General features: G+C 42.6%; 1 protein-coding gene across 15 annotated transcripts in view; it reads left to right on the top strand.

Moving 5' to 3' along the window:
* Positions 1 to 25,667, top strand: part of CACNB2 (calcium voltage-gated channel auxiliary subunit beta 2) — a 431,110-nt gene that overhangs the window by 386,516 nt on the left and 18,927 nt on the right. For 12 of the 15 annotated variants that reach the window (XM_025264316.3, XM_025264318.3, XM_044928072.2 and 9 more), the window contains 5 exons: positions 1,504 to 1,580; positions 8,023 to 8,156; positions 11,819 to 11,899; positions 12,361 to 12,419; positions 21,558 to 21,667. In XM_025264316.3, coding sequence (XP_025120101.1) covers positions 1,504 to 1,580; positions 8,023 to 8,156; positions 11,819 to 11,899; positions 12,361 to 12,419; positions 21,558 to 21,667 — 461 coding nt within the window. Of the gene's footprint in view, positions 1 to 1,503; positions 1,581 to 8,022; positions 8,157 to 8,301; positions 8,322 to 8,789; positions 8,852 to 11,818; positions 11,900 to 12,360; positions 12,420 to 21,557; positions 21,668 to 25,667 lie in introns of all 15 variants that reach the window. The other 3 variants (XM_025264317.3, XM_025264319.3, XM_044928076.2) reach the window with 3 other exon arrangements.

The raw sequence follows: 25,667 nt of genomic DNA, 5'->3' as shown, positions 1-25,667 counted from the left end.
AATAACTGCCAAAAATGGCTTCTCTAAATACCACTTTTTTACTACTTTTACATGGTGTCTGGTGTCCTTGTTAAACATGCTAGCGTATCTTTTAAGAACCTTAAAAAGCCACAGAGGCCTTCTGGTGGTTGCTTAAAGCTTTTGATGTTTGTCTTTTTTACACATTAAAATGCCAGGATGGTAGCAACAAAATTCAGCCTGTCACTGGTATTTTAGTGGAATTTATATTTTCTTCTGAATATTCATAAAATATTAAACATATATAAATATTTACAAAATCTCACCCTTGGATACATAGACACTGTAGCAGATTATGTCCACTAGACCTGGGCTTGGCAATGATAATAAACGTTTGGCCATAAGATTGTCTTGCTGACATTCCATGTCACTCTTTTAAAATATTCCTTTCCATCCACCTCTGTGAGGGGGTCATGAAGTGTATCATTTTGCATGCAGATCACTGGTAAAAACATCAATGCCACTGATCTTATATTAACTCCAAAGCTTTTAAGACACTAAAGCATGTCTCAGATCAAACTTCAGAATTTGGTAGTTCTGAAGTTCAGATCATTCCTAAATGAGCCAAGTTGAACCCTCCATGTTAGCCATGTTTGAGAAATGTTCAAGGTATACTCTGAGAGTTAAATCATGGAACACTGTCATGCTCTCTCAAGTATCTTTTAGAGAAGGGATCCCCAACCCCCAAGCCATGAACCAGTACCAGTCCCTGGCCAGTCAGGAGCCAGGTCCCATAGCAGAAGGTGAGCTGCACACAAGTAAAATTTCACCTATGTTTACAGCCACTCCCCATCACTTGAATTACCTCCTGAGCTCCACCTCCTGCTCAAAGAACTCAGTAAATGTAACACACTTGAATTATCCAAAACCAATCCACACCCTCTGTTCCTTGGAAAAATTGTCTTCCACAAAACTGGTCCTTGATGCCAAAAAGGTTGAGGACCACTGTTTTAGAGGTTGGCAAATTTTATTATTGCTGTGTTGTTGGGTTTTTTTTTTTTTTTTAATAGATTGCTCATGAACACTTGAGTACTGTACATCTTGGTACACAAAAAAGAAGCAAGCTGCTTCTGGTGTACAAGAAAAAGGAGCAGGAACCCAATGAAAAAGAAACAAGTTTGGGTGTTAGCCTGCGGGTTCTATGCATTGCTTCCGAGAGTCTTGAAAATGAGAAACAAAGGAAATCTTTGCTCTTAATCTATTTGCGATCCTGGCAGAGTTTGATGGGTGCAGCAGGCACCCTAGTTTTCCTCAGTCTCTCAGGGCCTTTTCAAATTAAGCCTTGAATCTGAAACAAGAGACCTTGACACAGATGTTTCAAGCACTTCAGGAACCCACTGGGAAATTACTCTTTGCCTCCTTGGAGGCAAGGCAGATTTAAAGTTCAATAAAAACATAATGAGTAATCATGTTTATTGAGCAGTACAAATGTCTTCATCTCTGAAATAAGTGTCAGTTGTAATATAAACTTTTGCTTTACTCCAGTAAATCAGGAGGAAATTCATCATCCAGTTTGGGTGACATAGTACCTAGTTCCAGAAAATCTACACCTCCATCATCTGGTAAGTAGGTAGTAAGTGCTGAACAGTGCATACTGCATTTCATGCTTTTCTCCGTCTTACCTAGTTGTGTGAGTTTCCATAGACCAAGTCACTCGTTAACCCTCAAGATGTTCAGAGGGAGCAGAAATGAGAATGGCATTAGGAACAACATGGGCAACTTTCTGCCTTTGAAAAAAAACCCAGACATGGTGTCAGTGTGTTCACGGTTTAGAAGATGATGAGCAGATTTAACTTTCTAGTCCCCTCTACACGGTGGTCCCTGGTACACTGTCATGGTCTGTAGATGAATGAACATTCACCATCAATCAGAGTGCCATGGGAGGTGTTGGCCCTAGTGTTAAATTAAAAGAGAAGGATTAAAAAGTTTAGAAAAGTGAAGAAAGAAGGATAAAGTGATGATGGATTGATGGGTCTGACGTGAACTCTACCCAGGAAGCTCCGTGGAACATGGAGAAGACGTACAGAGACACTGAACAAAAGATGGAAACGCTTCCAGGAAGAGTAATGACTGTTTTCTTCCCAAAGCCCTGAAGAAGAATGTGAATTTCTGATTATTTTAGTATAAGTCAGTATTGTTCAAGACATACTTGAAAAATGATTCCTTGTCTATCTGCAATTCATTAACTGAATTTGTATTTGCTCAGCCTGGCAACTCTACCATTCTGTGTTGAACTTGGAGTTCTGTATCAACAGGAGACAAATGGGTTGAATTAGGTGAAAATTTATGATCGGAGTCTTAGTTTGCTAAGAGATGCAATTGAGAGTCAGAGGAAGATGGTAAGGATGGGCCAGTGGAGCCTTTGGGTGATTTCTAGGAAGCTAGAAGTGGGAAGAGGTCAAAGACAGAGAATTTTGCCCCTGTGGAGAAATGAAGGAACAGTATAATTGCACCGTGACTGCCAGGTCTTAAGGGTCCCCCTTGTTACTGATGATTGTACCTTGTTCCCCAATGTTGGCAGCTTTCATAGACCCATCCCAGCTTCTTAGTTAAAACTGGAGGATTTGTTAAGTGAGCAAAGTCTGAGCACAATAAGAAATCAATTGTTTTAGAATGTATATTGATTTCCAAAGTCGAGTACTTACAGCTAGCTATAATTCTAAGTTAAGTAAAATAGTATGTTTGAAATGAAACATCAGAGCCCTTTAGGTATGATGTGAGGTTGTCTTCCCCTGATTGGTGGTGATTAGATAGTCCCTGAGTGCCCAATGGAAAGGAAGCTTCTCTCTACCCCTCAAATGGGTGGAGTTGCAGTGATTATAGTGAAAACCTTATTCTCTTCCTCTGTGTCTTCAAAACTGTCTCAGAGACTCCTGAGAACTGTCACTAGGTCCTGAAATAGGAAAATGCCAGTTCCTTGTGTTAAACAGCATCCCTGCCCTCAGATTGGCAGCCCCACTTCTGTCAGCCCAGAAGTTTTCTGTTTCCTTTAATTGAAATGTAGCCTTCTCATCATCTTGGCAATATAATGAGAGCTAACAACATGCATTTTGAAGAATAAGTGAGTGTGTTTCGAAAGTAACATTTCATTTCTGTAGCTGGATGTTATGTGCGTATGTGTTAAGTTGCTTCAGTCATGTCCAACTCTTTGCAATCCTATGAACTCTGTCCATGAGATTCTCCAGGCAGGAAAACTGGAGAATACTGCCATGCCCGTTAGTCATTCCTGAACATCAAGTTCAATTAAGAGTTTCATATAATAAAGATGACTTTTTATTCAATATCCTGTGAGAACCCATAATGGAAAAGAATATAAAAAAGAATGTATTATGGAATCACTTTGCTATATGGGAGAAATTAACATGATATGTTAAATCAACTATACTTCAATTTTAAAAAGAGAAAAGTACAAATTATATTCTTTAAGACATGGATAATTTTTGAAAAACAATCTCTTCATCATCATCACCTTACAATGTGCAAGTGCTGACATTTTTATTTGGTTAAAAAAAAAAAACAGTGTAAAGAAAAGAAAGAGATTTTTAACTTCACCCAAGTTTTATACAGAGACAGTTTTATAATTTGGAATCATTTTTTTGAATACCAAGTGCAAACCACCCTGTGACTAAGTGAACTAGAAATATTAACCACCTACAAAATATGTAATAGATACATTGTAGGCATGTGAGTGCTCAGTCTCTCAAGTCGTGTCTGACTCTTTGCGACCCCATGGAATGTAACCTTCCAGGCCTCTCTGTCCATGGGATTTCCCAGGCAAGAATACCGGAGCAGGTTGCCGTTTCCTTCTCAGTTGGATCTTCCCGACCCAGAGATTGAACCCATGTCTCCTGCATCTCCCCCATTGGCAGGTGGATTCTCTACCCGTGAGCCATCAGTGAAGCCCTAATAAGTACCTTAGGCTCCGGCTGTGTTTTTGTATCAATACTACAATTTACCTAATAGGAAAACCTAAGAAAATTCTACAGAGCAGTTCCCCCAATCTTCTATAGAGAGGTTCCAGGGAAACCTGTTGAACCTATCAAATGTGGATTGGCCTCCAATGATTAATCGTCATTTTTTGTTTCCCAAGGCCCTGTCTACAAGTAAGCTTACCCATTATAAGACCAAAGAATAGAAGCACTTGCCCCAAGTAAATATAATTGGAGGGTCTCCAGGATTTGGGAAAGGAAAAATTTCCACCTCAGACTTCTGTGGTGGTCCGGTGGTTAAGAATCCACCTGCCAATGCAGGGGACGTGGATTTGATCCCGGGTCTGGGAAGATCCCACATGCTCCGGGTCTACTAAGCACACGCACCATAACTACGGAGCCTGCAAGCCGCAACTCCGGGAGCCCATGCACTGAGAGAGCCCGTGCTCCACGGCAAGAGAGGCCACCACAGTGAGAAGCCTGCACACCACAGCTAGAGAGCAGCCCCTGCACTCCACAACTAGAGGAAACCCAGGCCACAGCAACAAAGATCCAGCACAGCCGAAAACAAATGAACGTAAAAAGAAAAAGTAAAAAATTTCCACCTCACCCCTGGGGAACGAGGTAGTAGCTGGTTGCACAAAGCATACTTTATACCTACATGTGTGTGCAACCCTAGCACATCACTCAACTCGACCCAACTGTCTAAGATTACATTTGAATTTAGAGTTCAAAAAACATTTCCACGGCTCTCTGCCAAAAGCAAAATAATTTTTAAAACTAAAGCATGCTCATGAAGAGGACAAAAATAAACCACTTTTAAAGGAGACAGTTTTCCCAAGTAAATACTAATGTTTGCCAAGGTATGCTGATGCAAGCATGAAATGTAAAAGGAGCATCTCACACCTCTCAGAATAAGAACCATCTGAGCCTATTAAAGTATATAGACTCATTTAGAGAGTCAAACATGCTTCTCAAGTTTTAGTAAATTTCTTGAATGTGTTTTGAAAGTAGCCAAATGATTTAGAATTCTGTGTCTCAGGACAAATGTAGATGCTTTTAGATCTAAGTTAACCAAAGTCAGGACTAGAAAACTGTGAAGTCTTCAGTGTGGGATTTTGAGCCCTTATGTCCAAATGCAGGTAAATTGCAAACCTGACTCAGGCTGTGTGGGTGTGGGGGTGGGGGGGGGGGTGTGGGGAGGGGGGCGGATGTGTGGGTGGGTGTAGCCAAACATCTGGGCTATGGCTCAGCTCAACTTTTTATGCATTGTCACTCTTCCTTTAAATAAAAAACCCAAAGGACCAATCATAAAATTCAGTTCCTGAACTTTACCATCCCAAGGTCCTGTCAACTCTGAAAGACCACTGAGTATCCTTAATTTCAGAGAGACTGTCAAGGGTACTGTCCCTTGAATGTAGTCTTTATAAGTCCAATAACAGATTAGAAAGGTAGAGCATATTGGAATTGACCACCAAAAGGGAAACTGATTTGGGTGGTTGTTGTTTAGTTGCTAAGTTGTGTCAGACTCTCTTGTGACTTCATGGACTGTAGCCCATCAGATTTCTCCATCCATGGGATTTCCCAGGCAAGAACACTAGAGCGGGTTGCCATTTCCTTCTCCAGGAAGGAATATCCTTCTCTGGATCTTCCTGACCCAGGGATGGAACCCTGTGTCTCCTGCATTGGCAAGTGGATTCTTTACCACTGAGCCACCTGAGAAGCCCTTGATTTGGATTAAGACGTACTATAGCAGGGATTCCTAGTCAGTTAGGAACTGGGCTGTACTGCGGGAGGTGAGCGGCAGGCTAGCCAGCGAAGCTTCATCTGTATTTACAGCTACTTCCTGTCACTCGCGTTACAACCTGAGCTCCACCTGTTAGATCAGCAGCGGCATTAGATTCTCATAGGAGTGTGAACCCTAACCCCTAAAGTCAAGACATAATATCTTGAGATTACCACAAAGTAGAAATAAAGTGCACAATAAATGCAGTGCCCTTGAATTATCCCCAGACCATTCCCCCGACCAGGTCCATGGAAAAATTATCTTCCACAAAACTGGTTCCTGGTCCCCAAATGCGGGAGACCACTGTACTGTGGGACTAATGAAAACCTGACCCACACTCTCTCCATCTTATGCAGGAAGACACGAATAACATGCTCCCTAAACTGAGATTCAAGGAAGAGCCTCATTGGGTGGTATACACGTCAGCATTAGTTCAAATCACTGGGCATGTTTCATAATGTTTCTGTTGTACAACACATGCTGATCCTAGAGCTTATCCAAAGGCACAGATGGGATAAAGAGAAAGACATATTTACTGGGCATATCTAACTACCTACCAGGAACTAATGCAGACCATTGTGACTCATGGAGAAAGAGCACCCGACCTCAGCTTCATGCACGCAAGAGCTGGTATTTGCAACACTGTGCTAACTGCCAGGTGTTTGCTCCATCCCAGTATTTCGACCTAATCAAATAAAGAGGAACAATTCAACAAGACAGCTCATTTTTGAAAGGCTGAGTGAATCATCTAACATCCATAATAACTTCAACATTGAAAAATAACGTGACGGCTTTCGGATGATCTCCGGTCATTTGGAAAGGTTCACGGCGCCTGTCGTGAGCCAGGGCAGCCAGTGTTTCACAGGGCATGGAAGCTACGGTGTTGAAACACCAAGCTGTCTGTCCTTTCACAAGAGTAATTTGGTCCTTAAATCTGAATGGACTGTGGTTTATATTAAGAGAATGACATGAAAAGAGAGAGTGACATACATAATATGAGGTTTTCCTGGGACAAGTTGATTTCTTCTTTTCTTCTTCTACTTGATCCCATCCAAAGGACAGAATAATTTTCCAGTGGGCTCAACTCCATAATGTCTTCCTGAATCCTGACTCTTGAGGACATGACCCCACTCGGGAAGCTTAGGGAACTGGATGAGAGCACCAGGATCGTTGCAGGATCTCAGCTGGAGAGGCAGCCTGGTGGAGCATATAGCGCCACAGAGGCAGAAGTAGATACTGAGCTTTTGCCAAAAACAAGTCCCTTCAACTCTGAGAATTTATCTTTTCAGTCTTGAGAAATAAGAGAGTTGCCGTTGATTATGCAAATACTTTCCAGCTCTGGTTTCTACCATGGATCAAATTCTGTAGTGATTGCATGTGGATGCATTGTATAAACCTCATAAGGAGATGATGAATCTTTTTCATTGAAGATGTTAATTTTTCAGTGCTCTGTTTTCAGAGCCAAGGAGTTTAAAAGGTAAAAGCATGTCAAACCACAGACCTAAACCCCTCATTCTCCAGATGAGGAGATCAGTGGTATAATCCCTTGGGTTTTACTGCCCTTCTGCTGCTGCCTCTCATGTAAATCCAGTGAATTTATATAAAATCATCAGGAGGCTATTTAGGCCATTGTATAAGACTCATTTGGAGGTCATCACATCCAGTGGCTTCTAATTAGTTTTCCATCAGACCTACCTCAAGAGTGCCCAGATCATGGTGAAATCATTTCCATCTGGTCCATCCTGGGACCCTCTGGAGTCATTTGTCTTGTGTATAACTTCTTTATGTCACTGGATCTAGGATTTTCTGTTCTCTCTGTCCCTCACATGCCTTTTATAATTTCAGTGAACCATTTCACACTGCCCTTATGTTCAACCAAGCTCAAGAAGAAATTGGAAGCATAAAGTGATCAAGGTTGCTGATTATCTGAAAGCTGGTTTAAGCTATGGGAAGAATTGAAGGTTTTCTGTCCTGACAGCTGATTTGGAAAATATCAATATTATATTTGAAACTACAAATTAAAAAACTTGTTTCTCTAAAAAACAAAATCTTATAGATTGAGCATGAAACCAATGTATCCAAGCACACAGATATTATGAGAGGATCTTTAATTTGATAACATTCTTTATGTGTTTGACCTTGAAACTTTACTTTGTTGACTGTGCTTAGCGCTGTGTGATAGATCTTTGACTGTGATTAGTTTTGTTTGCTTTTCATTTTATTTTTTTGATAACCAATTTTTCCTCTCCCGTCTACCTGATGATTTTTGAATTGTTTGTCTGTATATAGCTATAGACATAGATGCTACTGGCTTAGATGCAGAAGACAATGATATTCCAGCAAACCACCGCTCCCCTAAACCCAGTGCAAACAGTGTAACGTCACCCCACTCCAAAGAGAAAAGAATGCCCTTCTTTAAGAAGGTAACATGAACTTCCAAGCTTGCGTCTGTCCACGCGCTCAACTGCACTGCGTCACATTTCTAGTCCTGTGGACTGTCTGCGTCCTTGATAAAGCCAATAACATGCATGCTTTGTTATTCTTTGTTTCTTTTCCATGCTGCTGTAGCTAAGCAGAAGCAGAAATCGGTAAGTTCACATTGACATAAGCTGTGTTTATCCTGCCCCTGGCATCATTAGCATTCAGTCCCACAGTTAACATTCAACACGATCATTTCTGTCCTAAGAAAAGAATGTATCAAGCAGCTAATTGAGTCCATTCAGACCAGCTAAATTCAGTGAGTGACCTGTGGAAGCACCATTACAGTACCTAGCCTTTTTGATGGAATAACAGCTACCACCAAGGGCATTCGTTCCAACATTCTAAGAACGTCCAATGCTGAAGACTCCATTTGTAATGCACCTCTCTCGTGCATGCTTCTGTCTCTATCACTTTCTTTCCTCCAGAAATTTAACTGATAATCAAGCATATGAAAAACCATTATTAGATTCTGATTTATGATATCCAGATACATAGCTTGTACTAAAAAAAAAAATTTTTTTTTTCAATTCTTCAATTTTTAATTTAGTCAGTTATTTAAACTTCTAATCCACTAGGTGCAAAATCTGCAGATGAACAAGACCAGTGGAAAACTGCAGGCTTGTTTTGGCGGTTTACTGTGAGTTCTTCCTATTGTCATATATAAATCCTCTCCCCATGTTCTTGCCTCCTCCGTCACTCAGATCTCAGCATCCCACCCATCGGACGGTGACACGGTGGCTATGCGTAGAGCCTTTGCCACTGGCCAACCAAGATGCTACCCAGTGATCCTCTTGGTTCCCTGACTGGAAGCTAGGGTACTGCTGAGCTCTCTTGACTCCAAAATCTGTTTCTTCCAAGCACATTTTGTAGCTCTGAAGCATTATTTTTTAAGGATAATCTCCCCGTCCACAATCCCCACTCCTTTCTTTCTTTTATATACCACTGTCCACCGCCTGTTGTGCTGTGCTGTCTTTAGAGTCATTCTTTCTAATGTCAGCAAGTCCAGCACAACCTCTCACGACATACGTGGGCATGGAGTCGAACCTCCTCTGCCTCCAGCTCTCCACACCCTGAGCCCTTCTCTTCTGTACAGTAGGATTCTGCCCTGTGGAGGAACTGAGTCATCAATGAGGTGTCAGATGCTGAACTATGTTTTGTTTTGTTTTAAAAAATAAACTGTGTTTGCTTTCATTGTGGAAGACCGAGATACTCCAAGCAAAAATTAAAACCCTGGATTTTTGTGTGACCACCGAAAGCCACAGCCAACTATCCATCCACGACAGTGGGTCCATTTCTCGGTCCTTTCTTCTTGTCGCCGCTAAAACTTAGAGCCAGGTGACTTAACAGGGTTCAGAGCAGCAGAAACCTAAAAATTCAGCATTGCTCAGCTGCTCCGAGCTTTACCCAACAGGAACATGAATGAAAACCGTGTTTAATGATAGGTTTTTCTGAAGTTTGCGGACTCCTAAATTCCAAAACATGAAAAATGTTTATTGTAATTCTTCCACTAAATAATTTCAACAAATTACACTTAGCAGGAGAGGATAGATAAAAAAGGATGGTGTCCTGATTCATAGGGTATAAAGTTCCAATATTCCATCAAATAAGGTAATTTCTGTAGCTACCCTACTGATGAAGAAGCTGATTGATTAGCAGCATTGCTATTAATAGCTGGCAGTCACAAATCATAGGAACCCAAGACCCATCTAATCCTGGGCCACTGAATATTTAAAGACTTGAAATAAAATTTCTTGGAAGCTAAAATGCATGCAACTGATATTCCTAATTATAATGATGGAAAAGGTATTCTTAGACCGCATAGTTATAAGGACTTGGCTTCTAAATATTTTCCATCTGATCCCAGGTGGTATAAATGCAATAACTGAATAATTTTGCTGGATTAATTTCATGTCATAATCTCATGAATATGCTTATGATGCCTTCGGCACTGGTATTCATTCTTCTTATGTTATTAATGATGTGGTCAGCTTCAATACAGACTTTTCAAAACCAAAAAAAAAAAAAACCAACCTGAGAAGCAGTAAGATTGTTTCCATGTTTTAGGTTTTGCTTTCAGAGTGATGCTTGTGTGGCATTTGTGCTGTCGCTGTATTGTTTGTCTTGGGTTTGTTGGTTGGTTGGTTTGTTTTTCTGTTTAAAAATGTATTCTACCTTGATTGTATCTATTAAAATTCATTCTGAGCACTAGAGAAAGCTTTGAGACAGCACAGTCACAGTCATGTCTTTATTGTCCATGACAATGGGCAAAACTCCAGTGGAAACTTTTGAATCTGAAATGCTTTTTCATCCCCTCGCCATGCCCCAAGCAAAGTAAATTCGATCCAAGTCAGAAAGTTGGTAAAGGGCCATCTTAAGCAACAGTAATGTGTTCTTGAACGACAGCCTGATGCAAAAATGGCATTCACACTTGCAATACATTGACTAAATTCTTCCAGTAGTTCAGAGAAGATTTTTCTTTTGGTCTGGGTGATTCTTAACATATATGTATTTTTCAGACACTCCTCAGTGCAGGAAGACTCCTGCCAGCGTGATTTGTCTATCTGTGTCTTAGGCCATAGTTCTGTCTTCTACATTAAAGAAGTCATTTTTTTCCCCAGTCACTTTAACATTTTCTTCTATTAAAATAGCCAATTTTAAGATCTTTAAACAAATAAGTTATCTAATTTGGGGGAAAATCTTTCTTGTCATTAGGGTATTAGAAGCAGAAGAGCTGAAAATTGTTGCAAGTTTTAGAAATGGCTACAAAGTTAGGTCCTCCCCCTGCTCTTCTAAAAAAGAAAGAAATTCTTGTGGGAGGGAATGAGTTAGTTATGTAACAGCAACACCTCCTAACCAGTTCTTGAGAAGCACATGAGAACTGCAGGAGGACAGTGAGACTTGTGAGGCCATGGAGGCCTGCTCGGGCATTTTAACGCATCAGAAGCAGCTTCCCTCCAAGACCCATAAACCTGACATTGTAAGTGTTTAAGTTCCAAAGGATAGAAACCAAAAATCTAAACATATAAATCCATTAGCTGTGAAGAGTGATCATGATTCCATTTACTGAAACAAGCATGCAGGCTCCTCCAAACTCTCACAGCAAAATAGAAACTGTCGAGTATTTGGTCACAAAAGACCAAGGTTTTATCCAGGTAAGACCAACATCTAAGACCCAAAGACCTTTCTTTTCTTTGTCATTAACCACATGAGGTCTGATCATTCCACTCTTGGGAAAACTCAAATGCATCTGAAAAGCAGTATTAACCTCCAGTCAAGCTTTTAAAAGCACCTCTCCTGCATGAGGCATGTTTTTGTCTGTTCTAACTAGTTTTTCAAAAGCAGCCCCTCCTGCATTAGGAACATCAGGAGCATTTGAGGAGAGCCAGAAAACTGTAGACAACTCAGTCACTTTGAAACATGAAGGAAATAAAACCACCCAGTCTTGGGTTGGGTTTATTTAGAAAAAGAAGCCAGTGCAAAAAGAATAGCAGTGTCTCGGAAGTTAGTGCCTGGTATCACAGAGTTGAGAAAGAACAGTTTGTGCCTTATATATTTGAGTTCCCTCTGCCTTTTAACCATCTGAAGGCGTCTCCTCTCTCTGCAGACAGAGCACACCCCTCCGTATGATGTGGTCCCTTCTATGCGACCTGTGGTCCTGGTGGGCCCCTCTCTGAAGGGGTATGAGGTAGGTAGCTGCCCTCTGGCGCATCCTTGACCTTGCATGCTGACCTGATCTTGCACACCTCCCTCTCCTGACTCTTGAACTGGGAAAAAAGCTGGTGGCAGCAAAGCATGTTGTTTTCAAGCCACCGGGTGCATTGCTGCAGTTCTGTTCTGTTTTGTTTCCTTGGCTGTTGCCTTGGAGTTGTATGCATGCCACAGTTGACTCAGTCTGGGGAGAGAGTGTCAAATGGAGAATGATGGAGGCCCCTTGCAATGTTGTTAGTCCCTCCAAGAGTGAGTTTGGGGAACTTTGTCTTTTTTCATTGTTAATACATCAAAGCTCAGCCACAGAAAAAGGGAGCGACCCTCACATGCTACTTTTTCCCAATGGGAAGGCTGGATTTTTAACATTAATAGGAATAAGACTGTTTTTATCATAATTAGTAATGTTTTTTTCATGTCTTATTGCTTGCTCAATTGCAGGTCACAGATATGATGCAAAAAGCACTGTTCGATTTTTTAAAACACAGATTCGAAGGGCGGTGAGTATTTCAGAATTCTGGGTTTTGTGGATCTTTTCCTTAAAGATGATGAAACTGAAAGCTGGGTGGGACAGGCGGGTGGATCCTAAGAGAACACTGGCTTCTCAAGCCTCTGTGGTGACAGGATGTAAGTTCCATTCAGTTCGATCTGATTCAGTACATATTTATCATACTTACTCCACACAACCTCAGCTCTCCGTTCCTACACCTGCGTCTGTAGCTGAATTTGGTCACACCCCTGCTGACGAGTCTCCCCCTGAATTCACGACGAGCTGGCCCTCAGTGCTGCCCAGGAGTCATGTTCTGTGTGCCTCTTCCATCTACTTTTCTACTCTTCTAAAAGGCTTTCACAGAATCTCCTTTCTCATCAAACCCTTCTCCTCTCGAGCTTCCTGGTGAACTGGCTTCCTGTTGCTTTGAGCAAACGAAGCAAGCAGAGGAGACTATCCAGGTGTTCCCACCAGCCGCACACCCATCCCCCTTGCTTATTTGCCTGAATGTTCTGCCTTTTCTCCTGTTACTGTGAGCGATGGCCAACCCTCTACCTGGTGCTGGATCCCATTCCCCATCTCCACCCACACAGCTGTCACAGGCCTTCCCCTTCTCTGCTGAGCCAGGCATTGTGAGGAGCAAAATCAGACAAGGGCCTTGGCTTCATAGAGTTTACTGGGGGTGTATTGAATGGCAGCCTTGAATCAAATAACCAGTAGGCACCATAGTAACGTTTCAGCCAACTTCGGAAGCATCAAAGATAGGATTGGAATCTAAATTGGAAGCTTCCAAATGTAAACTAAGCATAGGTTATTGGGAACCTGGGAGCAGACAGAGCTAGGGTGTATTTCTGTATTTTTCATGAGACACACTGGGTGCCTCTCTTCTCTTCTCCACATTCCTTTCCTTTTCCTCTCTGGCAATACAAGTGCAGTAAATGGAATCTGTAGATTTCACTGTTCTTTTAAATCTCTCACTTTCTTCCTTGAACACACCAGCTTTCATGACTGTTTCATGTTTATATTGACTTCTGGTCATGAGGTAGGAGTTAGATAGGCTCCAGGCTGAACACCTGAAGCTGGCATCCTGCTGCCCTTTGAAAGACCAGAGTTGGGCACAAGCGAGATGATTAGCCAGAGACAACCTGGAAAACTGCCCCAATAAGCAACCTTCTATTGTGCAAGCTTACTCCAGGTTCCCCCATGGGCTTTCCATACATACTGTGCTTCCAATAAATTTTGTCTCTTTGTTGAACTGTTTCTTCAAAGACAAGGACCAAGATCTATTCCACAGCCAGAATCAGTAGGGGAGGCAGGGCAAAGAGGGGAGCTTTTATAGCAGGATATTGTTAGTTCAATTCCGTTGCAAAGTCTTTTCTGACCCTTTGTGACCCCATGGACTGTAGCACACCAGACTTCCTTGTCCTTCATCAACCACCAGAGTTTGCTCAAGCTCATGTCCATTGAGTCAGTGATGCCATCCAACCATCTCATCCTCTGCTGCCCCCTTCTCCTCCTGCCCTCAGTCTTTCCCAGCATCAGGGTCTTTTCCAATGAGTCAGTTTTTGCATCAGGTGGCCAAAGTATTGAAGCTTCAGCTATAGCATCAGTCCTTCCAATGAATATCCTGGATTGATTTCCTTTAGGATTGACTGGTTTGATCTTCTTGCTGTTTAAGGAATTCTCAAGTCTTCTCTAGCACCACAGTTGGAAAGCATCAATTCTTCAGAGCTCAGCCTTCTTTATAGTCCAACTCTCACATCCATACATGACTACTGGAATAGTAGTGGAACTGAAAGCAAAGTACTGAAAGAGACAGAAAATGAAAACTAGAATCTGTGTTTCAAAAAAGCCTTCACGAGACTTCCCTGGTGGTTCAGTGGTTAAGAATCATCCTTCCAGTGCAAGGGACGCAGGTTCAGTCCCTGGTCAGGGAACTAAGATCCTACATGCCACGAGGCAACTAAGCCTGCATGCCACACTCAGAAAGAAGCCTGTGCCCCACAATGAAGACCCAGCACAGCCAAAATTAAGAAAACAAAGACTTTAGAATCAGAGTCTTCCTAATCAGATGTTCCTCAGTAGATAGTTTTGCTTTGCATGGCTTTATAAAATATAATTTATTTCATGCTGGGAATCACAGCTTGATCTTTGGGCCTTCAGCTTGGTCTAGGCTCTGGTCCAACCTCTAATTGGGCCCATGTAGCTTTCACTTCTGTGTTCTTGACTTTGTCATTTATCACCATTTAGAATTGTCTACATGAACCTACTTACCCAGAAAATTCTGCTAGACCAGGCACTTCACTCTCTCTGACTGAGTTAACCCACTACTCTTTTCTAAATGCCAAAGATGGGGGAATGACCTCTATTTCAACCTGAGTTAAGTTTTGAACTTGGAAGATAGACTCCAGCTACAGGGTGCATCATGGACCCATGTTCTACAGTGTTAGCCATCCAGATTGATTTCATTTAAGAAACAAAGACAGTATTTTCAGTGTTGTATCAGTCTTCTGTTTCTGGCCCAAAGTAGTTGCCATGTGGCTTTATGAATGGACCTGCCATGGTTCCTCTGAACTCTTAAAACTGGAATTCACCACTATAGGCCTGTGATCACCAATTAAAAATCCTCAGAGGAAGGAAGGGGCTTCCCTGTTAGCTCAGTCGGTAAAGAATCCACCTGCAAGCAGCAGACCCTGGTTCAATTCCTGGGTCAGGAAGATACACTGGAGAAGCAATAGGCTCCCCACTCCAGTATTCTTGGGCTTTCTTTGTGGCACAGCTGGTAAAGAATCTGCCTACAATGTGGGAGACCTGGGTTTGATCCCTGGGTTGGGAAGATCCCCTGGAGAAGGGAACGGCTACCCACTCCAGTATTCTGGCCCAGAGAATTCCATGGACTATATAGTCCATGGGGTTGAAAAGAGTTGGACACGAATGAGCAACTTTCACTTTCACTTTCAGAGGAAGGAATAGGGTCTGTAAAGCAGAATTTCAAAAAAAGTCATGCAAAACGTTAACTCTTTCACTCAAGGCAAGACATCCAGAGTTAGTAAATCACACACTGTCTGCTTCTGGTCGGCCAGACAGCCATAGAGGGTGGAAATTCATAACAAGTATGAGTGTGGCTAATCCTAAATAGATATGCAGTTATAGGAGGGGAAAATTAATCACTCCTGTGTTATCTATTAAGCAAAATACTTTTTTTGGCCATGCCACACAGCATGTGGGATCCCAGTTCCCTGATCAGGGATCGAACCCACATCCCCTGCATTGAAACGGTGAAGTCTTAACCACTGGATCACCAGGGAAAACTCAACAAAGTATATATTTTTTTAAAAAAAATGTAAAGCCCAAGAGGCTGAGAAAATATGAAAGGAAGGATTGGGGATAAAAAGATTCTTGATAGGAATTATTTTTTGTTCTAAAACCCAGTTAGGTTCATGTGTTGATGCCCTGGAGAGTTGTCAGAATCAAGACCTTCATTGCTAAAATAGCCTTAAGTGTGTCATGTCAGAGAAGAGATGATGAGTCATTGTCCTTTCTCTTATGTGCACTGGACAAGCCCATTTCAGTCAGATCCACCCTAAACAACCGTGTCACCCCGTGAACAAAGCAATCTTCCTATTCACTTAGTAGGACAATGACAGGTAAATTAACAAGGACATTGGGGGCAAGAAAGAAAAGCCACCATCAGTGATGAATTCAATTGTCCTCTCCAGCGATTCTGAAAATGTCAGGTCTTCTCACAGAAGCATTTGACATGTGTACTGAATTCTGTAGGGAGGGGTCCGTGGTGAACCCTGTGCTAAGGAGTCTTACTGGAAATCAATGCTGGGAAACATTACATCACTTTGTCATGTGGAAAATGTACTTAGATGTGCAGCAGGTTCTTCTGAACCTGTGGTTGTCTACCCTGGCTGCCGATTTAAAACCAGCAGAAGTTTTAAAATGTAGCAAACTTAGGAGATGTCCTGGCAGTTCCCTAGTGGCTCAGACAGTAAAGAATCCACCTGCAATGCAGGAGACTCAGGTTCAATGCCTGGGTAGGGAAGATCTGGAGAAGGGAACGGCTACCCACTCGAGTATTCTTGCCTGGAGAATTCCATGGACAGAGGAGCCTGCGGGCTACAGTCCATGGGGTCACAAAGAGTCAGACACGACTGAGCAACTGATACTTTCACACTTTCACTTTTTCGTGGTTCAGTGCTAGAACTCTGCACTTCCACCGCAGGGCACAAGGATTCCATCTCTGGTCAGGGAGCTAGGATCCTGCAACCCATGTGGCATTTTAATTAAAAAAAGTCATGGACTTGTATCCCACCTGTGATTAAGTGAAGCCCAGTGTCTAGGATGGGACTTGATTTAACTGTAAAGTCTTCTCAGGCAGCTTTGATACACTGCAAGTGTTGAGGACCACTCCTCTACACTGAATTGTCCCCAGACTTTTGCCTTTAGGATTTTCAGGGTCTGTTTTTTGGTGGAACCTCAAGCAATGACGATTCCAGAAGCATCACTTAAGGAGTTGCAGCAGGACAGTAGCTCTCCTCCTGCAGCCTATAGAGCAAATCACACAAGCAGGGCAGTGGAAGCCCAGCCAAGTAATACCATGTGCGGATAAAACAAAGCCTGGGTGGCAGAAAGGAAGTTGGATCATTAAAGAAAATCCTGTCCCCTGGCTGAATCCCCCCAGGCTGACTGTGAGGGGCTTCTGGCCTGGTTTTGTGTGTCTCGTCACCACTGTATCCCCAGGGCGTCTCTCTCGGGGCAGCCTGTCTCCCAGTGAGTGTCCAGGGCTCTTTAGATCCTGGTCCTCGGCAGGCCTTGGGTCCCACTCAGGGGTCCTGGTTTAATGCCCAGCACTTCAGGTCCTGACTCCTCCTCTGCATACAAAACCCTACCCACAGTATCCCCATATGTCCTTATTGTCATGCATTATTTTCTTATTGGAGGATACTTGCTTTACAATGTTCTGTTAGTTTCTGCTGTACGATAGCATGAATCAGCTGTGTGTGTGTGTGTGTGTGTGTGCGCGTGTATGTGTGCGTGTGCCCCTCCCTTTTGAGCCTTTCCCGCCCCACCCCTCCAGGTCATCACAGAGCGCTGAGCTGAGCTCCTTGTGCTAGACAGCAGCTTCCCAGTAGCCCTCTATTTTCCACGTGGTGTATTTATGTCAAACCTAATCTCCCAGTTCATCCCACCCTCCCATTCCCCCTGTGTCTGCACATCCGTTCTCTACGTTTGCGTCTCTGTTCCTGCCCTGGAACTAGGTTCATCTGTACTTTTTTCTATATTCCACATACATGCTTTAATATACAATATTTGCTTTTTCTCTTTCTGACTTCCTTCACTTTGTATGACAGACTCTAGGTCCATCAACATCTCTACAAATGACCCAACTTCATTCCTTTGTCCTGCACTGTTTTTTTGATGGCATTTAATGCCACCTGACATCAGACTTTGTCTATATCCCTGCCTCCCTCCACCCCACAAGAATCTGAGTTCCATAATAGTGCTCCGAATGAAGATTTCCACCTAGTAGGCACTTCATAAGTCTGCGTGGAATGACCGATACCCTCCATGCCATGCAGGCGCTGAAAGGAATATCGTTACATCACTCTACTCTACCACCCCAACCCCCAAATAAATAAAGACATTTTTAAACAATTGCTGAACACCTGTCATCTGAACTCAACTTGTGAATGCCTTGGGAAGTCAAAATGAAACTGTGTTTAATATTAGTGGCTGGGTTTAATATTACTTTTCTGGTAATTGCTTTTTCCATGTAAAGTAAAATTGTCCTCATATACAAAAAACCTAATCAAATACACTTAATTTTTGTAAATAGGTGTCCTACTCCACAATAAAAAGGAATAAACTATTGATACAACATCATGAGTGAATCTCAGATCCCTTATGCTCAGCTCAAGAGGCCACAGTGATGTTCTGGAAAAGGCAAAACCATAGGGATAGAAAACAGCCCATGATTGACAGGGGTGGGGTCAGGAAGCTAATGGAACTGTTCCATGCCATGAATGTGATGGTGGAGACAGGACTTTATGAATTGGTCCAAATTCAGGAAACTGTACACAGTAAAGGTTACAGTATATAAATCAAAAGAGTTTTATTTTATTTTATTTTGCAAAAGCCAGTAATTCCCTTTCCACACTTTACCGAATGTCCTGCTCTCCAGAGGCAACAACTTTTAACTCTTTCAGTTTTCACTCCTTGCCTCTACATCACAGGCTTCATTCACCATTAGGCATTCTCTCTGGACTTGCTCCGATGAAGACTATTTAGCTGCCTCATGCATATTCCTCCTGTTTGTGTCTCTCATATCTACACACCTGCATCCATCTCATCCTTCACTCTCCCAACAGTTACATCATAATTTTGGCTGGTTCTATATTTTGGATGCATTATTAAGATTTCAATGAGCCATGTCATATATTCGCATTACTTTTTCTGATGTGTTTTCTTTGTGGCATCTATGAGATGAATAATTTTGCTTTTCACACATGCTTAATTTTCTATATAGTTGGTGCCAGTCCAGCCCCACGGTCTTCCCCTGGTTGTTTCAAGTTCCTCACAATAGATTCATACACATCCAGGTGTCCCTCGGCTGTGGCTTCCTGAACCTCTCTCCAGGAATGTCCTGTCCTGCCCCGGCCTGGGTGGTTTGTCTCTGTGTTGAGTGCATATATGTCACTATGAGACAGCTCTCCTCATTATGCCTATCACCACCTTTTTGGGGGTGTGAACCCCTTTTCCCTAGATCAGCTGATCACTGTCAAGATTCACCTCCATCATTTTTGTCAACAATATCCTCTGACAGTTTCTTTAGAAAGAGGACATTTAAACTTTTGAGACCCTGAATGTCTTTTAAAATGCCTTTAATCAGCCCTCTTATTTAACTGATAAATGGTTAAAATGGTTATGGGATTCTGATTGGAATAATTCCCTGTCCCCCGCCCAGAATTTGTAAGGATTTTTGCTCGATTGCCTTCTGTCTCCATTGTTATGTGTTTTGGGGTTTTTTTTGGGGGGGGGTTCCAATCTTAATATTTTTTATTGAAGTGTGGTTGATCTATAGTGTTGTATCAACTGTTGTTGCTGTTGAGAAAAGCAAGCATTTCCATTCCTGACCCTTTGTAGGGGACCCACCTTTTCCTCTGGAAGCTTTTAGGCTTTTCTTTGTCCCCAGTGTCATGACATTTACAAGAACATGTCTTGATGTGGAAGTTTCAACCTTTCTGCTGGGCTCCCCCTTTCCATTTGGAAAATCAGACTCTTAATTCTATTTTTTTTTTAACTTTCCTCTCTTGTGTTTTCCTTGTTCTCTTTTTCCTGGAGCTCTTATTATTGGAAGTTGAACTTCCTGGGTAATTCTGTAGTTTTTATGCCTTTATTCTCCTATTTTCCATCTCTTTGTCTTTTCAGTTTTACTCTTTAGAAGATCTCCTTAACTTGGTCTTCCAGCCCCTCTTTTGAATTTTCATTTCTACTGTTATATTTTTAATCTCCAAAAATGCTTTCTTAGTCTGAGTCTTTAAATAGAATTTTGTTCTAGTTTCGTAGGTATAATCATCTCTTAGCATTCAGCTTTGGGCATTAGTCATAGGTGGTTTTTCTGTTTGTCTTGGTCTCTCATGTGAGGAGTTCTCCTGAGATGCCCAGGGATGACTGGTGTGCTCAAGTATAATAACAGAACATCAAATAATCAACTGGAGATTCTGTGCACGTAAGACACAGTGTTCCCTGTAGGACAGCCCCACTGGGCAGTCTCCATGGGAAACCCCCAAAGTCTTTTCTTTGGGTCTTTTCTATTTGTTGGTCAGATTCCCCCAGAGAAGAATCTTCCATTCTGACACCTAGGGGATATACCCTTGGCTACCAAAATTCTAGGATGAGGAAGAGGACTGGGGGCTCAACGTTCCGAATCCTTTTCTTCTCTCTGTCCCTGCTCTCTGTAGCACCCCCTGGCCAGATGCCCTATTTTACTTCCTGGAGAGACTAGACCAGTCAGTGGTCTTAAACCACACAGGAAAAGGACGGCCACCTTATAGCTTGATGTAATAAAGGGGAGGTGGAGGGGTCGAACTGTGGAACAGACTTTTAACCAAATCTCTTATTTTTGGTGCCCCCTTCACCTTCTTCTTCAGAGGCCTGATGAGCTGTCTTACTCCACGTTTTCCCTGCTGCTGGCTTGTCCGTTCAGCCCAGTCTCCAGCCTAAGTCATTTACTCTGCCCAGCTCCCAAATGTTGTTGTCCCCATGTCTACCCTATTTGAAATGACTGCCCACTCCTCGACTCGTGATTGTCTGTCACAACACCCTCTGGGTCTTCTTCAGAACAGTCCTCTTAACCTGTACTACTTTATTAATTTCTTATTTACGACCCATCTCTGCGGCTCGGCTGTCTTAGAGAAGATCTTGTTTGTCTTGTTCTTTTTATTCCTCATGCCGATCACAGCACCATACTTAACAGGAGGGATTACAGCATAGGGGCTAAGAATATAGGCTCTCGGGAGTTCTAGGTTCAAATTGCAGCTTCATCACTTTTAGGAACAATATAGCCTTAGGTAAACAATCTACCCATGACTCATTTTTTTTTTTTTTTGCATCAACAAAAGTGGGAGAATATCCTCTCCACTGAAGTTTTTAGAATGATTTAATGAGTTAATCCGGGTAATGAGATAATGCTGAGGACATGCCTGGCACTTGGTAAGCAACCGATACATGCTGAGTTAGGTACAGAATTAAAATGAATGATCAGCTATACCCCAACAGAAAATAAATAAAAAGTTTAAAGAGAAAAATGAATGATTAAGTGCCCTAACATTTCTTGGTTGAAAATATGGTCTATATTGTGGCTCAGCTAGTAAAAGAATCCACCCACAATGTGGGAGACCTGGGTTCAATCCCTGAGTTGGGAAGATCCCCTGGAGAATGGAAAGGCTACCCACTCCAGTATTCTGGCTTGGATAATTCCATGGACTGTATAGTCCATGAGGTCGCAAAGAGTCAGACACACACGACTGAGTAACTTTCACACTTCATGTATCATACTTGGATGAGTTTGGGGTATGCATTTCTGTCCCCTTTTATTCAGTGAATAACCTCAGATCTTCTGTTGCTTTTTCGCCAACAGGATTTCCATCACAAGGGTCACCGCCGACATCTCACTGGCCAAACGCTCTGTCTTAAACAATCCCAGTAAGCATGCAATAATAGAAAGATCCAACACGAGGTCAAGCCTAGGTAAGTGTCCATCGCCGAGGAGCTGAAGCCATTGAAACCGTTTTTGCTGAGGCCACCAGTGAGCAGATCTGACTAGATGGTAATTCCGTGTGCCAGAGTGCACAGGCAGAAGAGACAGGGCTCGCCAGCAGCCACTGCTACTGTCTTAGTGATTTCAGGGTATGAAGGATTTGTTGTGAAAGTTTTTGAGTTGAAAATTCCACAGGCTGTCAGCATGAATGTTTTGGATGGTGTCTGTTTTCACGAACCTGAGCTTTGGTGTCTATAGACTCTAAATAAACTCCTCGCTTTGACAACAGTGTTGTCACAAGCAAAGTCATTAATCTCTTTAAGGCTCAGTTTCTGTTACTGAATCAAACTCGGCTCTGCTCACCTGCATGCAGGGAAGCCAGTCTGCTGATGCAGGGTTGTGGTGAGGGAGAGTGCAGCATGTACTGCAGCTGCCAAACAAGGAGAACAGGCAGCTCATGTTCAAATGCTCTGAACTCCCTGATGGCTCCAGGGAAGGGGCTTTAAAGGCAGTGTGAGGGAGGGGCTGCAGGGGAGAAGATCAGCTCGTGCACAGTTCTAGGATTGGTTGGCATCAAGGTGACGTCTCAAGCATCATCAACCTTCTGGTTTCAATCAGTCTAGCTTCTCTGTTCTTACGGTCAGCAGTTTTCATCTGGTGGGGGTCTGCTTCCTGTAAAAACAATTCAGAAATGTGTATCCAGCCTTTATATCTTTCAAGAACTGGGAATTTGTTGTTTCTGCTATGTGGCTGCTTTATAGTCTAAATTGTTACTAGTTTCCCAGCCCAACAGCTATTCTTTGATTCTACATTTTCACATTTCTCAATCATTAACTTTTTAAAAAAAAACAATGTTGTGATAGTTTCAGGTGGAAAGCAAAGGAACTCAGCCGTAAATATACATGTATCCATTCTTTCCCAAACTCCCCTCCCATGAGGCTGCCACATTACACTGAGCAGAGTTCCGCATGCTATATAGTAGGACCTTGTTGGCTTTCCATTTTAAATACAGCAGTGTGTACATGTCGATCCCAAACTCCCTAACTATCCCTTCTCCTGATCCTTCCTCCTGGCACCCGTAAATTTGTTCTCTGTGAGTCTCTTTTGTAAATAAGTTTCTATGTATCACTGAAGATTCCACATATAAGGGATGTCATACAATATTTCTCCTTCTCTGACTTACTTCACTCAGTATGACAATCTCTAGGTCTATCCATGTTGCTACAAATGACATTATTTCATTCTTTTTAATGGCTGAGTAATATTCCATTGTATATCTGTACCACATTTTCTTGATCCATTCCCCTGTGGATGGACATTTAGGTTGCTTCCATGTCTTGGCTGTTGTAAGCAGTGCTGCAGTGAATACTGAGGTGCATGTATTCTTTTGGACTATCTTGATCTCCACATATGTGTCCAGAAACGGGACTGCAGGGTCATATGGTAGCTCTATTAGTTTTTAAAGGAATCTCCTTGCTGTTCTCCATAGTGGCTGCACCAATTTACATTCCCACCAACAGTGTAGGAGGGTTCCCTTCTCTCCACACCCTCTACAGCATTTATTGTTTGTGGGTTTTTTGATGATAGCCATTTTGACTGGTGTGAGTTGATACTTCATTTTAGTTTTGATTTGCATTAGTCTCATAATGACTCATGTTGAGCATCTTTTCATGTGCCTCTTGGCCATCTTTATGTCTTCCTTGGAGAAATGTCTATTTAGGGCTTCTGCCCATTTTTTGCCCAATTATTAACTCTTAAGTCAGCTTTTTGAGACTCAGGGAGGCCTGGGAGACTAAAGCAAAAAAGTCTTTTATTTCAAAGGACAAGGACTCACGGACTTGGATATGGTGTCATTTCTTCATCTAAACCCAAAAAAAGAGAGAAAGAGATGATATTAGCTACCTTGTGGAATTACTGGAAAGATTAAACATAGTACGACTTCCATAAACGATGGCTATAACCTCAACTCCCTTCATACTTGGATTGTATCAGTAATTATATCAGTGTCAACATTTTTGTTTCATTTGTAAAAACAATTTGGAGATTTTAGTTAACACATCTGCAGGTTTGTGTTTGAATCCTGTTTATTGTCAAGTACTAATTTGATCAAATGAAATGGCTTTGGCAACTATTCCATCTATTTGGCATTAATGGCTGTTACACATGTAACTTACTATTAGGTTTTTTTTAATATTTGTTTACTGGGCTGCGCTGGGTCTTAGTTATGGCATGAGGAATCTTCAGTCTTCATTATGGCATGCAAAATCTTTCATGGAAATTCTTAGTGCAGCACACAGGATCTTGTTCTTGGACCAGGGATTGAACCCGGGCCCCCTGTGTTGAGGGCTTCTGTCTGTATCTTCCCCGTGAAACGAGGGGGGTGAGCATGAGGACATACATGTGAAGGACAGCACATCTTCCTGCTCACGTTTCACAGGGAAGATACGGACAGAAGCTACTAGATGTGGCTGCAGACAGTTAACACTCGGTGTCAGTGGTTGATGAGTCCTGGAAAAAGACACAGGCCAACAGGTGGAGAGTAGGCTGAGGACGAGGGCGTGATTTTATATGAGGAAGTCAGGAGAGGCCTCTCCGAGGAGGTGAGCTTTTAGCAGAATCATTTGTGTTATGAATTCTTTATCCTGGCAGCTACCCGAGAGAAGAGAGAAGTTCTAGGCAGAGGGGAGTCCTGAGGCAGGAGCATGTCCAGTGGGCTGAAGGGGGAGCAGGACAGCTGGTGTGACTGGAGTGGAATGATGAGGGTGTGAGATCAGAGAGGTGGTCGAGGGCCTGACTGGGTCGCACTCTCGGGCCTTTAACTGCGGATGTGATAGGAAGAGGCATGGAAGCAGAGGGGTGGCACAAGATGACTAGCATTGCAGAAGGATCTCTGATGACAAATGTGGAGAAGGGAAAAGGAACAAGCAGGAGAGAGGGGAGAGGGAAATTAGGATTCTGTTGTTCTGCTGAAACAGCTTCAGAGAGAAATAGTACATTCTGTAGATGAGTAGGTACGTACTAAAACCGGCGCCTCTACAGGCTGATGGGATACAGAAAACAGACCAGTTCCCAGTGGGAAGAGGGCAGAGGGCAGAGGCAAGATAAGGGGAGGAGACTGAGGTACAAACCATTAGGCATAAAATAAGCTACAAGGATGTACTGTACAACATGGGAAACAGAGCTAACATTCAAATATTCATTTATTGGGCTGCACTGGGTCTTAGCTGTGGCACGCTGGATCTTCAGTCTTGGTTATGGCATGCAATATCTTTACTTGTAGCATGTGGGATCTGATCCCCCAACCAGGGATCGAACCCAGGCCCCCTGCATTGGGAGCATGGGGTCTTAGTCACTGGACTTCCTGGCAAGCCCGTAGAACCAGTATTTTATAACTATAAATGGAATATAATCTTGAATCACCCTGTTGTACATCTGAGCACCTTATATAATGCCGTAATTGTCCTAGAGTCTTCTCCTTCATGTTCCCCATCTCTTTGCAACCCGACAGTAAAGAATCTGCCTGAAATGCAGGAGACCCGGGTTCGATCCCTGCATCGGGAAGATGCCCTGGAGAAGGGAATGGCTACCCATTCCAGTATTCTGGCCTGGAGAATCCCAAGGACAGAAGAGCCTGGCAGGCTACAGTCCATGAGGTCGCAAAGAGTCAGACACGACTAAGCAACTGACACTTCCACTTCCCTTTCACTTTTCACAGCACCTATACTGCAATTTCTTTTAAGTGGTGCCTTTCGAAGTATCCCTTCAGCAGAGCTGGGGTGTGGCAAAGACTTGGACAGGAGGTCACCTAGGGGACTTGTCGTCATTCAGGTTAGAGAATAAGAGAGGCTGTAAATTAGTGACAGAGGGAAGGAGAAGACTGGCGGGAATCCAGAGGTGAGAGAGTCAGGATTTCTCTACTGGATGGAGAACATGAAGGAGAAAACCCCAGGATGATTCCTGCGTATTTGCTTTGAGGAAGATGGTATTATT

Source organism: Bubalus bubalis, chromosome 14 (assembly GCF_019923935.1).
Source record: "Bubalus bubalis isolate 160015118507 breed Murrah chromosome 14, NDDB_SH_1, whole genome shotgun sequence".
Lineage (NCBI taxonomy): Eukaryota > Metazoa > Chordata > Mammalia > Artiodactyla > Bovidae > Bubalus > Bubalus bubalis.
Note: the sequence above shows the minus strand (reverse complement) of the source record. Positions and strands in the feature narration are given on the sequence as shown.